Source organism: Ambystoma mexicanum, chromosome 9 (assembly GCF_040938575.1).
Source record: "Ambystoma mexicanum isolate Mex_15411 chromosome 9, UKY_AmexF1_1, whole genome shotgun sequence".
NCBI lineage: Eukaryota > Metazoa > Chordata > Amphibia > Caudata > Ambystomatidae > Ambystoma > Ambystoma mexicanum.
The window spans coordinates 1,502,413,039-1,502,427,290 of NC_090931.1; the positions used below are offsets into that span (position 1 = coordinate 1,502,413,039).

General features: G+C 53.0%; 1 protein-coding gene across 2 annotated transcripts in view; it reads right to left on the bottom strand.

Moving 5' to 3' along the window:
* Window positions 1–14,252, bottom strand: part of LOC138489329 (oocyte zinc finger protein XlCOF6-like) — a 111,917-nt gene that overhangs the window by 21,371 nt on the left and 76,294 nt on the right. For both annotated transcript variants that reach the window (XM_069617029.1, XM_069617028.1), the window contains one exon: window positions 3,732–3,824. In XM_069617029.1, the coding sequence (XP_069473130.1) occupies window positions 3,732–3,824 (93 nt within the window). The remainder of the gene's footprint in view (window positions 1–3,731; window positions 3,825–14,252) is intronic.

Sequence of the window (14,252 nt, forward strand, 5' to 3'; positions counted from 1 at the left end):
GACAAGTCTCTTTCCTGCAAAAGTCTCTTGCCTTAGGAGTGCAAAAGTTCTCTCTGTTATCTTGCACCTTGGGCTGTTGCTCTTTGCCCCCAGGATCTCTCTCCGCCGGAGTACGGATCCTCGTTGCAACTCGGGGTTCCCTCCGTCGGGTTCACTAAGGCCTTTCAAGTGCAGCTTACAATTTCCTAGAGTCTCAATGGGCCTCATTACACGGACGGCGGTAAGGGTTAACGGTCACCGTTAATGGCAACGGTGACCGTTAACCCTTACCGCCGTACTACGAGGTCCCTTTGCGGGTTGGAGGATTTAACGCCTGCTTCTTGCAGGCGTTAAAATCCAACCCGCTAAGGGACCTCGGAGCTAATTACGGCACCGCAAAATTGCGGTGTCCTAATTAGCGCCTTCCCCATTTCCATAGAGCCCTATGGGGCAGAAATGGGAATGGGGAAGGGCAATGGCGGAAAGGGGATTTACCGCCCCTCCAACCTTGGAATGGGGCGGTAAATCCCCTTTCCGCCAAGGCGGTGCCGGTATTTTACCGGCATGAGCCATGGCGCTAATAGCGCCATGGCTCACCGCCTTCCGTGTAATGAGGCCCAATGTCCTTTTTGAACAACTGTTCACTATGGAGAACACTTGGCCGGGTTCACTCTTGGCAGACACTCAGTTCAACTTGTTCTTGTCACAGTGCGGGATTCACTTTCATTAGCTCTCCCCTTGGTTTGCTCCGCTGGGTTCACATAGCCGCTTTAACACACCGTTCACAGTTCACTCTGCTTAGTCGTAATTCTCTCAACTTGGGCCTCCCTTCATCAGGTTCACTACGGCCTTTCTTTAACATAGTTCAAGGAATTTTAACACAGTTCTTGTATTGCTGTTTTCCATCAGAAATCAGGGTTTTCCTTCTCCTAGCCTTCTTTCGGTATCCCTCGGTTGGGTTCACACTTGCCTTATTCCACAGTTCACAATCTTCTCAGCAAGAGGGGTTCCCTTCCCCTAGCTTTCCTCTGGCAATGGGTCAGAGACTTTCTTTCGATTGTACAAAGGATTTGACGTGACCCTTTTAGGACCACTCTGACACCTACCGCCACCTTTTCCTAGGACCTTCTGGTTCTTGTAGTTTCAAAAACAGGTCCCGGTCAGAGCCTTTCGAATGAGCGCCCACCTGGCGCCGGACCCCTCGGCATCTGGACCTCAGTCAACTGGGCTTTCTTTAAAGTTCAAATACACACACAAGTTCTTTCTCTTGTGTTCACACATTTTTCTACTTGAAACCTTGGGCTCAACACAGTTCTGCCTGTTATGGGGTTCCTCCGACTCAATGGCTGTGATGAACCCATTGCAATCTTTGTTCTCTGGAGTCACGGATAGTACCACGGTAGCTGGTGTCCTCTCCGCCTGTGTTATCAATGCGGGAGGCCCACGTGTACAATTGTTGTCTGCTGCTTCACACACCAGCTATATCTCCCAGTCTTATGATTTCCTGTTCAGAGGAATTGAGGGTTTGAATTGAATAAGCAAGGGCAACTCCCCCCTTCGTTGTCCCTGCAGGTCTTACCGCTTTCCTTCTCCATTTGATCTGCCGGTTTGGTGTAGTTGTCACCTCGTACGTTCGGCCTTGCTCGAAGTGTGCTTCCCTGCTCTGCCTTTTATCCCTGTGGGGAAGGTAAAGGACCGTCAGATGTGCATGGATTCTGCCTGACCCGTGTGCTGGCACATGTCAGGAAAACAGCTCTGGTGTTAGTCCTTTGTCTGTTACAGTGTGAGAAAGTATTCCTGTCGGGAAACGGGGCAGGGGGTAGAGCTTCTGAATATCTGATTGGGTAGGATGGGGAAAGGTGTTAAAAGGAAGGGGAGAACGCATCTCAAACCTCGGTATCCCACTTCCTGAGGACCCCTCACCCAGGTGATCCTCTCCCACTGGTACACCACCAGGTACTGTATCCTATAGCGATGGCCGTGTCCTGGCCACCTGGACGACAGATCCCCGGGAACTAGTAAGTGAGACACCTTTGGGTTTCTCACACAGAGTACTGTGGTATGGAGAGACAGCACAGTAATTAGCAAGTTAGGGAAACTCACAGGTGCAGCAGGTAGAAAGGTGAAAGCAAAGGCTCATGGGCAAAGAGGCTGGTAAATGGCTGGTATTCACCATTCACTGGGGTGCGCCCCTAGGCAGTTCAAAGTGATGTCACATACTCTCGTCACCTGATCGCCTAGTCCGTCAGTGGTTGTTCTCTCTAATGTTGTTCCTGGTGTTGCTGGGATGAGGCGATTACTTCCTGATTGGTGTTCTCAGAGTCTCTTGTGGCCTTCAGCTGGAGAGTGGAGCGACTCAAGATGGCCGCAGCAAGTGATGTCATCTATCCAAGAAGGTCACCAGAAGTGATCTTAGAGACCGAAAGTGAAGCCACAACACAGAAGTGATGAAATGATGATCTTGTCACTTGATCACCCAGTCCATCGGTGGTTGGTCTCTCTGATTCTGTCCCTGGTGTTGCTGGGATGATTCAATTACTTCCTGATTAGTGTTCCCAGAGGAGTCTTTTGTAGCCTCCAGCTGGAGAGTGGGCCGACTCAAGATGGAGGCAGGGAGTGCAAATGATTACCATCATTGCCTTTGACATTGTGCCTGATAATCATAATGCTAAATGCATTAAAATGAAGAAAAGAAGGAAAACTAAACTAAAACATGGCTTTATGTCCACCAGCTACAATGAAACGTGGAAGTAGAGACTAGAGTGTTAATATAGCAAATGGAAATCCTACATAACAGGGGACACAGGGGCACTACCCATCCATCTAACTAGCAATCTGAAGCACACCAGGTGAGGGGCCACTAATCCTTTCAACTAAACAATTTGAAATGAGGTGTTAGGTCTCAAGCCAGATCATTTATGAAAAGTCATTGAGCTCCACCCATTGTACACATTGCCAACTGGGGACCACAAGGATAAGGGCCTTCAATGAATCAATCTGTGCGTGATACCACTATGAGTATCCACCAATCAGTGGACAGCACATCCTCTTGGCCTTCACACTATCTCCTGGTCAGAAGAAAGGGAGATGTATATGGTTTTCCTTATCAGAGGAGAATAGGGCTGAGGGATCAGCCATCATGCTACTTTGGCAAGTGGTGGTCCCCGGTCTCTCGTGTTACCCAAGCTGAAGGCTCTGAGGAATGCAGGGATCGCCCAGTGGTATTACAGGCACTTTCTCACCAGAACCATTAGTGAACGCATAATACAGTCATCCCATCCCTCGTTTGTATCTAAGTGAAGAGTCATGAGTCATCCATCCTTCCTGCATCATGTGACTGAGACAAAATGTATTTTGATCCGATCCATGCCATCACCTAATGCAGACAGTCCCCTCTGAGGTGGAAGAAAGTAGGGTTGCGGCCGAGTACCAAACATCAGAGCTTCATAAGGACACTTTAGTGTTCTCACAACTTTAGAGTGTGCAAAAACACAAGCTCTAAATGGGAGTCAGCATTCGGCAGATCAGGCCCGAGCCTGAAAAGCAATACAGTACAGGGATTTTCAGGGCCTGCAAAGATGAGGGCTTCTGTTTCATGCCTATCCAGGAACTATACTATCCCACAGGCTCAGCTATGAGCCATACAATTCCAAAGTGACCAGGAGAGTTGAAACAGCTACCCTGACTTTACAGACATCAGTCACTGTCCCCTTTACTGTGATCTGTACTCAGTGTTAATGGCAATCACTTACCAGTGGTAATTACTTCCGGTTCAGGCCTCTCCATCAAATGTGTTTCATCCTCGTCCTTATGGACCAGTGGAAAAACAGGTGAGCCAACTGAACCTGTCGAGATTACAAGATAATGTAAACATATATTAACTTCTCCACTTATACATAAGCGAATTGAACTGCTTTGAGTCCATGAAAATGTAAACATAGATTAAACTCTGCACCTCTACATAAACTAACTGAATGTACTGAGATTACAAGAAAAGTCTTACACCCAATAAACTGCAGCGCACCTGCAAAAAACCAACGGAAACTGCGGAGATTAAAAGAACACGTAAACATATTAAACTCTGCAATTGTACATAAACTAATTGAACTGCTGAGAGTGCATGAAAATGTGAACAAATATTAACTCTGCACTGCTACATAATTTAAATGACCTTACTAAAATAACAAGAAAATGTTTACACACATTGAACTGCTGTGCACCTGTAAAAACAGCTGAACCTGCTTAGATTGCAAGAATATGTAAAAATACATTAACTTCTCCACTTGTACATAAGCAAATTGAACTGCTTTCAGTACATGAACATGTAAACATATATTAAACTCTGCACCTCTACATAAACTAACTGAGATTACAAAAACATGTTTAAACATATTATGATATAGTGCACCTGTAAAAATCAACGGAACCTGCTGAGAGTACAAGAACACACACATACTTGTACATAAATTCATTGATCTGCATACAGTGCATGAAAATCTACACATACATTAAACTCTGTAGCTGTACATACACTACCCTGCGAGTGCAAAAACATATGCATTATGCTGTGTACCTGTATGTAAACTAACCGAGCTGAGTGAGGTGACAGGAAAATGTAAACATAAATTAAACTCTGACCCTCAACATACATTTACTGAACCTGCTAGCATTACAAGAACATGAAAAACACATATCAAACTATTGTGCACCTGTTAATTAAATAACTGAATTGGTTGAGATTGTAAGAAAATGAAATATAAATTAAACCTGTACACAAACTTAACGTGTTGCGATTACAAGAAAATGTAAACATGCTTTCCCCCTTAACTGCACCTGTTCATAAAATAATGAACCCTCTGAAATTACAAGAAAGTGTAAACATACATTAAGCTCTGATGCGTGGAATATAGTGCCTGGTACTTGCATACTGATTGGGGCGCACTTCTCCACTATGGACTCAAAGTCACTCAGTCAGATGTACAGCCTTTAAATTGGGATGAAGTGCTCCGTTTCAACGAGTTAGTGGATGGAGGAGTCGCAAAACAGACACGTTGTTATAGGGTAACAGTAGCGACCCTGGCCCCTTTAACAAAAGAGAGGATCAGAATACCCATGGGCTGGCGGTTCTGGTACACTCAGCTCCCTTCGCATGGGTGCTGAAGCTGCTCTGGAATCCATTTAAACCAAGGGGGACTTAGGCTAGACCAAGATAATGCTAATACAGTCAGTCAAAAGCCTAAAGAACAAGAGGAGGATGGGAATGCCAATATGGCAGATGTGGTTCTCAAAGCTGCAGTCCAGACTAAGAACTAGGATTCCCTAGTTCCCTATACAAAAACTACCACACCTAATCCCCATTCCACCAGAGGGAGGATCGAAGGAGGATTAAAAGCCCCATAGAACCTCTAGAGCTGGTGGAATGAGGAGGATGAGCTTCTTCGGTGCTGGCTGCAGAGAGGGAGAGAAGAAGCTGGGGGAGGAACTAAAAGGCAGGAGACCAGAGCAGAACCCACAGAGCCTGGGGAGAGCAGCAGGCAGGATGCCCGAGAAGAGTCCCAGAAGGCTGGGATCAGGAGGAGACGGTAGGCTAGAGCACAGGCCCTGGGGAAGGCAGGAGGCTGGAGGCGAGTCCCAGAAGGCTGGGTTAAGGAGGAAACGGGAGGCTGGAGCACAGCCCCCTGGAGCCTAGGGAAGGCAGGTGACTGGAGCAGAGCCCCTGGAGCCTAGAGAGAGCAGGAGGCTGGAGCAAAGCCCCTGGAGCCTGGAGAGAGCAGGAGGCTGGAGCAAAGCCCCTGAAGCCTGGGGAAGGCAGGAGGCTGGAGGCTGCAGGAGAGTCCCAGAAGGCTGGAGCAGGAGGAAACAGGAGGCTGGAGCACAGCCCCTGGATCCTAGGGAAGGCAGGAGACTGGAGCAGAGCCCCTGGAGCCTAGAGAGAGCAGGAGGCTGGAGCAAAGCCCCTGGAGCCTGGAGAGAGCAGGAGGCTGGAGCAGAGCCCCTGGAGCCTGGAGAGAGCAGGAGGCTGGAGCAGAGCCCCAGAAGGTTGGGATCAGGAGGAAACGGGAAGCTGGAGCAGAGCCAATGTAGCCTAGGGAAGGCAGGAGACTGGAGCAGAGCTCCTAGAGCCTGGAGAGAGCAGGAGGCTGGAAGAGAGCCCCTGGAGCCTGGGGAAGGCAGGAGACTGGAGCAGAGCCCCTGGGGAAGGCAGGGGGCTGGAGCAGAGCCCTAGAAGGCTGGGATCAGGAGGAGACAGGAGGCTAGAGCACAGCCCCTGGAGCCTGGGGAAGGCAGCCAGCTGGAGCAGAGCTCCTGGAGCCTGGGGAAGGCAGGAGGCTGGAAGCGAGTCCCGGAAGGCTGTGTTAAGGAGGAAATAGGAGGCTGGAGCACAGCCCCTGGAGCCTAGGGAAAGCAGGAGACTGGAGCAGAGCCCCTGGAGCCTGGAGAGAGCAGGAGGCTGAAGCAGAGCCCTTGGAGCCTGGAGAATGCAGGAGGTGAGCCCCTGGGGAAGGCAGGGGGCTGGCGCAGAGCACCTGGAGCCTGGAGAGAGCCGGAGGCTGGAGCAGAGCCCTGGAGCCTGGGGGAGGCAGGAGACTGGCGCAGAGCCCCTGGAACCTAGAGAGAGCCGGAGGCTGGAGAAGAGCCCTGGAGCCTGGGGGAGGCAGGAGGCTGGAAGAGAGCCCCTGGAGCCTAGACAGAGCAGGAGGTTGGGAAGGCAGGAGGCTGGAGGAGAGCCCCTGGAGAGAGCCGGAGACTGGAGCAGAGCCCCTGGAGCCTGGGGAGAGCAGGAGGCTGGAGCAGAGCCCCTGGAGTCTGGGGAGAGCAGGAGGCTGGAGCAGAGCCCCTGGAGCCGGGGGAAGGCAGGAGGCTGGAGCAGAGCCCCTGGAGCCAGGGGAAGGCAGGAGGCTGGAGCAGAGCCCCTGGAGCCGGGGGAAGGCAGGAGGCTGGAGCAGAGCCCCTGGAGCCTGGGGAAGGCAGGAGGCTGGAAGGGAGCCCCTGCAGCCTGGGGAAGGCAGGAGGGTGGAAGGGAGCCCCTGCAGCCTGGGGAAGGCAGGAGGGTGGAAGGGAGCCCCTGGAGCCTGGGGAAGGCAGGAGGCTGGAGCAGAGCCCCTGGAGCCTGGGGAAGGCAGGAGGCTGGAGCAGAGCCCCTGGAGCCTGGGGAAGGCAGGAGGCTGGAGCAGAGCCCCTGGAGCCTGGGGAAGGTAGGAGGCTGGAGCAGAGCCCCTAAAGCCTGGGGAAGGCAGGAGGCTGGAAACAAGCCCCTGGAGCCTGTGGAAGGCAGGATGGTGGAGCAGAGCCCCTGGTGCCTGGAGAGAGCAGGAGACTGGACAGGAGACCCTGGAGCCTGGAGAGAGCAGGAGGCTGGAGCAGAGCCCCTGGAGCCTGGAGAGAGCAGGAGGGTGGAGCAGAGCCCCAGAAGGCTGGGATCAGGAGGAAACGGGAAGCTGGAGCACAGCCAATGGAGCCTAGGGAAGGCAGGAGACTGGAGCAGAGCTCCTGGAGCCTGGAGAGAGCAGGAGGCTGGAAGAGAGCCCCTGGAGCCTGGGGAAGACAGGGGACTGGAGCAGAGCCCCTGGGGAAGGCAGGGGGCTGGAGCAGAGCCCTAGAAGGCTGGGATCAGGAGGAGACAGGAGGCTAGAGCACAGCCCCTGGAGCCTGGGGAAGGCAGCCAGCTGGAGCAGAGCCCCTGGAGCCTGGGGAAGGCAGCAGACTGGAGCAGAGCCCTAAAAGGCTGGGATCAGGAGGAGACAGGAGGCTAGAGCACAGCCCCTGGAGCCTGGGGAAGGCAGCCAGCTGGAGCAGAGCTCCTGGAGCCTGGGGAAGGCAGGAGGCTGGAGGCGAGTCCCGGAAGGCTGTGTTAAGGAGGAAACAGGAGGCTGGAGCACAGCCCCTGGAGCCTAGGGAAGGCAGGAGACTGGAGCAGAGCCCCTGGAACCTGGAGAGAGCAGGAGGCTGAAGCAGAGCCCTTGGAGCCTGGAGAATGCAGGAGGTGAGCCCCTGGGGAAGGCAGGGGGCTGGCGCAGAGCACCTGGAGCCTGGAAAGAGCCGGAGGCTGGTGCAGAGCCCTGGAGCCTGGGGGAGGCAGGAGACTGGCGCAGAGCCCCTGGAACCTAGAGAGAGCGGAGGCTGGAGCAGAGCCCTGGAGCCTGGGGGAGGGAGGAGGCTGGAGGAGAGCCCCTGGAGCCTAGACAGAGCAGGAGGTTGGGAAGGCAGGAGGCTGGAGGAGAGCCTCTGGAGAGAGCCAGAGACTGGAGCAGAGCCCCTGGAGCCTGGGGAGAGCAGGCAGCAGGCTGGAGCAGAGCCCCTGGAGCCTGGGGAGAGCAGGAGGCTGGAGCAGAGCCCCTGGAGCCGGGGCAAGGCAGGAGGCTGGAGCAGAGCCCCTGGAGCCGGGGGAGGGCAGGAGGCTGAAGCAGAGCCCCTGGAGCCGGGGGAAGGCAGGAGGCTGGAGCAGAGCCCCTGGAGCCTGGGGAAGGCAGGAGGGTGGAAGGGAGCCCCTGCAGCCTGGGGAAGGCAGGAGGGTGGAAGGGAGCCCCTGCAGCCTGGGGAAGGCAGGAGGGTGGAAGGGAGCCCCTGCAGCCTTGGGAAGGCAGGAGGCTGTAGCAGAGCCCCTGGAGCCTGGGGAAGGCAGGAGGCTGGAGCAGAGCCCCTGGAGCCTGGGGAAGGCAGGAGGCTGGGGCAGAGCCCCTGGAGCCTGGGGAAGGCAGGAGGCTGGAAACAAGCCCCTGGAGCCTGTGGAAGGCAGGAAGGTGGAGCAGGGCCCCTGGAGCCTGGAGAGAGCAGGAGACTGGACAGGAGACCTTGGAGCCTGGGGGAGGCAGGTGGCTGTAGACTGAATGAGAGTCCCAGAAGGCTGGAATTATTGAGGAGATGGGAGGTTGGAGCACAGTCTCTGTAGCCTGGGGAAGATAGGAGCCTGGAGCAGAGGCCCTGGAACCTGGAGTGAGTAGGAGACTGGAGGAGAGCACCTGGAGCCTGGGGAAGGCAGGAGGCTGGAGCACAGCCCCTGGAGCCTGGAGAGAGCAGGAGGCTGGAGGAGACCCCTTGGAGTCTGGGGAAGGCTGGAGGTGAGCATCTGGAGCCTGGAGAGAGCAAGAGGCTGGAGGAGAGCCCCTGGGGCCTGGGGAAGGCAGAAGGCTGGAGCAGAGCCCCTGAAGCCTGGGGAATGCAGGAGGCTGGAGCAGAGACCCTGAAGCCTGGGGAAGGCAGGAGGCTGGAGCAGAGCCCCTGAAGCCTGGGGAAGGCCGGAGGCTGGAGCAGAGCCCCTGGAGCCTGGAGAGAGCCGGAGGCTGGAGCAGAGCCCTGGAGCCTGGGGGAGGCAGGAGGCTGGAGCAGTGCCCCTGGAGCCTGGGGAAGGCAGGAGGCTGGAGCAGAGCCCCTGGAGCCTGGGGAAGGCAGGAGGCTGGAGCAGAGCCCCTGGAGCCTGGGGAATGCAGGAGGCTGGAGCAGAGCCCCTGAAGCCTGGGGAAGGCAGGAGGCTGGAGCAGAGCCCCTGGAGCCTGGAGAGAGCCGGAGGCTGGAGCAGAGCCCTGGAGCCTGTGGGAGGCAGGCGCAGAGCCCCTGGAACCTGGAGGGAGCCGGAGGCTGGAGCAGAGCCCTGGAGCCTGGGGGAGGCAGGAGGCTGGAGGAGAGCCCCTAGAGCCTAGACAGAGCAGGAGGTTGGGAAGGCAGGAGGCTGGAGGAGAGCCCCTGGAGAGAGCCGTAGCCAGGAGCAGAGCCCCTGGAACCTGGGGGAGGCAGGAGACTGGCGCAGAGCCAGTTATCAATGTTATAACTTTATCAATTGCTATTTTGTTCGACCCTTTCATTCCGTGAACTGCCAGTAAGTTTCCCTTTTCACTCAAGGTCAAAAAACAATTGCCCCTTATACATTCACTCAGATGCGCGGGCATATTGAGCGGTCAACCAAAAAAGCAACTCATGTGGCCTTCACTCAGAAGCCAAATACATTCTTTCTTTGAAGCAACATATTGCAATCCAATTATGAGAACCGCTACTCCCATACACATCCCAAAGGGATGTTTCCAGTAAGCACTGCAGATGGGTGCTGTAGTTTACAAAACTGAGGACGCCAGTCTGACGGCAATTTTATTCCAAAAACATTTTAACCCACGCGCAGTAATTGGTCGTGGAACAGTAAGCAGGAACTTCCATTTAAACTCATCACTTTGGTGAGAAAAAAGCTCCACTTTTTCATTTTGCGTTTCCACATCCCACTCTGGCCCCCTCAAAGGTCACCTTCTGAAATACTGTTACATGAGTGTGTGAAGTCCAATGCAGTCTTGTTTTCAATGTATTACTGGCGATATCCGCGTACATTAAAACATGAATGAAACGTAAACATTAGAACCCACATGCAGCAATTGCTTGTGGAACAGTTAGCAGGAACTTGCATTTAAACGTATAACTTTGGTGACAATAAAGCTCCACTTTTTCTTTTTGTACTTCCACATCCCTTTCCGGCCCCCTCAAAGGTCAACTTCTGAAATACTGTTACATGAGTGTGTGAAGTCCAATGCAGTGTTGGTTTCGATGTGTTACTAGCGATATCCGCATACTCTAAAACATGAATAAAACAGGGGGGGGCACCGAAAAAAGCTCACTTACTTTACGCTGTTGTACAACCTATCAGGCAATGAGTCACATGTTCACGTGCATGTACTTTTTCCCCCCATTCAATATAAGGAGAAATGAGATGTTTTCAGAACCTCTGCCGCTTATATCTTGCACCCCCCTGCACCAAACATCCTCAAACTTTCCAGATAAAGTCAGTGAGCGATACAATTTTTTTTGCAAACTTTGGTGACGATTCATCCAAGTATAGCACAGGTATAAAACAGTCAAAAAGTGTTCTTCCTATGGAAACAGCAACTGCACCATAACAACATAGCCACTAACGTGCCTGTCTAATATGCTGTAGTGCTTGTTGGCTGGACCTACAGATTTGTATATATGTCCGCATACATTTGAATGTATACGTGTACATTGGCTTATAACTCCACTGCTTAGAAGGTCGTTTCTGGGTGCATGGCATTCAGCCATGCACCCAAGACAGTACACCCTCCCCAGAACCATCTCACATGCTAACATACTACAGGTGTATGCATTGCTCTAATACGATGTGGTGGATGTGGGCAGGGCCTAGGGCTTTAGGAGTACGTTGTATGGGCTACAGCCTGGAACCATGCAATCAAAACTGTACATCCTGCCCACAACCACCTCAGTGATGTGCAGTAGTACGGGTGTATTGATCGGTGTAGTTTGCTTTACTTGTTCTGGCCAGAGACTGCACTCCTAGCTGTATGTCCATAGATATTGCAATGTGTGGGTGTGCACTGACACGGCTCTCCCCTTCGACGCAACCTGGGCCAACTGGCCCTTTAAGGGTTCCGGTGCAGAGTCGATGAGGGCAGCTACTTGCTCCCACTGGTGGCAGCTGTAACTAGCTAGCAGAGTGGTGGAGTTGGCAATCCTTCCCTGGTAAGCGGAAGTGGAGGCCACCTTCCTTCCCAACCTGTAGATTTTCGTGCTCTCCTTGTCGGGGGGAGCCTCAGATGATGATAGAGGCGTTCCCGCCCTCTTCTGGGTATTAGTAACTACCAGGGAGTCCGGCTTCAGTTGCCCCCTTATGTAAAGAGAGTCTGATTGGGATGCCCTGAACAATTTCTCGAATCTGGGGTTTACTGCCCTGGTGAGGTTAGGAGTGAGAAGGGAAGGGTCAATTCTCTGTTGGATGGACTTGAGAATTGGAATGGCTTGGGCAATGGGTTTCTTTTCTCCCACTAGTTCCTCAGCAAAGTCCCGCTCCTCCTGTGCCCCCTGAGTGTCTATGTGGAAGTGCTCTGCTGCTCTAGTCAAGACCTCATTTAGGAGGGGCTGGTTGTCGACTGGAGAGTCAGTAACTTGAGGTTCTTTGCTTACAGGGGAGTCTATTCTGTAGACTTCTGGGTCATCTTCCTCCTCATCTAGGTCCTTGTCGTCCCCATAATAGCCCCCCCCCCCAGTTTGGTCATCCAACGTTACCAAGTTTGGATCCTAATTATGTAGTGGATTCTCACAATACTGGGAGTAAGGCTGGATGTTAAAAGGGCCTGAAGACAGACCTTGCGTTGGAGTCTCAAACCGAGGTTTCTTACCAGGGGGCGGCGGGTCCCTAGATCCTGAGGGAGTAGCACCGTCAGTGGCATATGTGAGGAAGTGTTCTGGGTTCTTGGAGTAGAAGTCAGCCAGGGAAGACATTTTCGTCATTACCCTGTCTATATCTTCACTGCTCCATTTTCTGGAGCTGGGAATGACAATTCCATGAGAGGGTTCCCCTTCTATTCCCATATCGTGAGGATTAGGAGGAACCAGTTTGGACTTAGGGGCAGGGACAGAGGTCTTGGATTTTAGCTTATCTGAAGACTTTTGGCTGTCCTTAAGTGTCTGTGGTGCAGAAGAAGAGAGAGATGGCTTCTTCTGCTGTTTACCCCCTGTCCCGTGAGTAGAAGAGTGTTTCCCTGGTGTTTTCACCTTCTTTGAGCTATCCGATTCCTGGCGTCGAGATTCGGGGGTACTGTCTATTTCTTTAGAGTGTGCACGTCGGGACTCGGAGGCAGACGCTGAATGGGCGGCCGCAGCCGACTTCTGGTGTGCGGGTTGGGGGTGGAGGTCGGATTCGTCTTCCGACAAGCGTACCTCCATGACTTTGGTGAGTGAGGCACCTTTGGCAACTGTGGATGGTTTCCTGGTGTCGTGCGGCGATCTTGACCGAGAACGCCCAGAGGACACCGAATCGGTGGACAGCTCTCTGCGTGCCTCTTTCCGAGAACTCAACACGCACGTTGAGTCTCGGTTGGACCTTGAGTGTTTAGGTGTAGAAGAGGTGTGAGTAGCGCTCGTGTCGCCGGGTGTGTTCCCCATAACTGCCCTGCCGGACAGCCTTCCGAGGTCGGGGACTTGCGCTTGGGCGTCTTTTGACGCCTCGTTGCCCTCGCCGTCCGAAAGTACGGCGTTGCTGCCATCACTGAAGGCGCCCTCCGCTTCCATGGCCTCGCGTTGCCTGGCGTGGTGGGCCCAATGTTTGGTCAAACGGTCCTTAAGTGTCTTAGCCTTGAACCAGCTACACGCTCTGCAGTTCGCCTCAGGGTGGTCCCTCGGCAAGCAGAGGTTGTCAGGTGGCGTCTTTGTCAACCCAAGGATACTTGCGGTTGCACTTGGAGCTGAATTTGAAAGTGGTACCCTCCATACGCACCCTGTGGCAGCGAGCTAGTGTGTGTAGGAAAATATATACGAGTGTAGAGTATGTTACCACCCCCCACTCTCCCTACTTGCAGTCTTGCAGGGCCGAGGCCAGAGGCCTTCCAAGGCCCGGGCTGAGGCCAGCGGCTTTCCTATGCCCAAAATCCGTCGTGCAGCTCTCGACGGTTGTTTCTCCTCCGGGCCGGCGTTGAACTTCAAAACTCGATGATTCGACGTAGGAGTGGAAGAAATGGGGAATAATTATTGATTTTTAGCAAAATATGGCTGAAAACCAGGGAACTCTGTGGAATGCTTTCGTCAAGTATGGCGGAAAAAAACAATCTGAGGGTCCTACACGCGTGAGGGATCATGGGTACAGTGGACACCACACTAGGGATAGTATTACTGGCTCGCCCTGTGTCAACGCCCATTTTTCGAGTTTCGAAAAACAAACTGCAATACTCTGCAGCTTCCACTAGATGTCAACCTATGCACAGCATGTGATCTAAGCAGATTGCAGATTCCACAAGCCTCACAGAAATATATATATATACATATATATATATATATATATATACATATTACATGGCCACGGTAGTGGCCATGTAGTTATGGTTAAGTTGCTGTTTCCATAGGAAGAGCACTTTTTGGGCGGCTTATAACTTCGCTCTCCCTGGACGGATCCTCACCAAACTTTGCAAAAAAAGTAGTTGGGTCATTCTGAATTTTTTTGCAAAGTTTGGTGAGGATTTGTCCAGGGGGGGAAAAGTTATAGGGGGGGGTCCCAAACCTTTTTTTTTTCCATAGACTGAATGGGAAAAAAACTTTGCGCACGGCTACAGCCCGAACCGCTGGACGGATTTACACCAAATTTGCGGCAGGAGCGGCGGCCTTGTCCCAAAAGCGTGCTTTTGTAAATTTGGTGTAAATCTGTCCAGTAGTTTTTTAAAAAATGACCAAAATGTAAGGCAAAAAAAGTGATATCTGCGTTTGCTTCGCGGACGGACTTCCCTGTTCGCTCTGCGGACAGCACCCCGATTGGCCCATGGGCTTGCGTCATG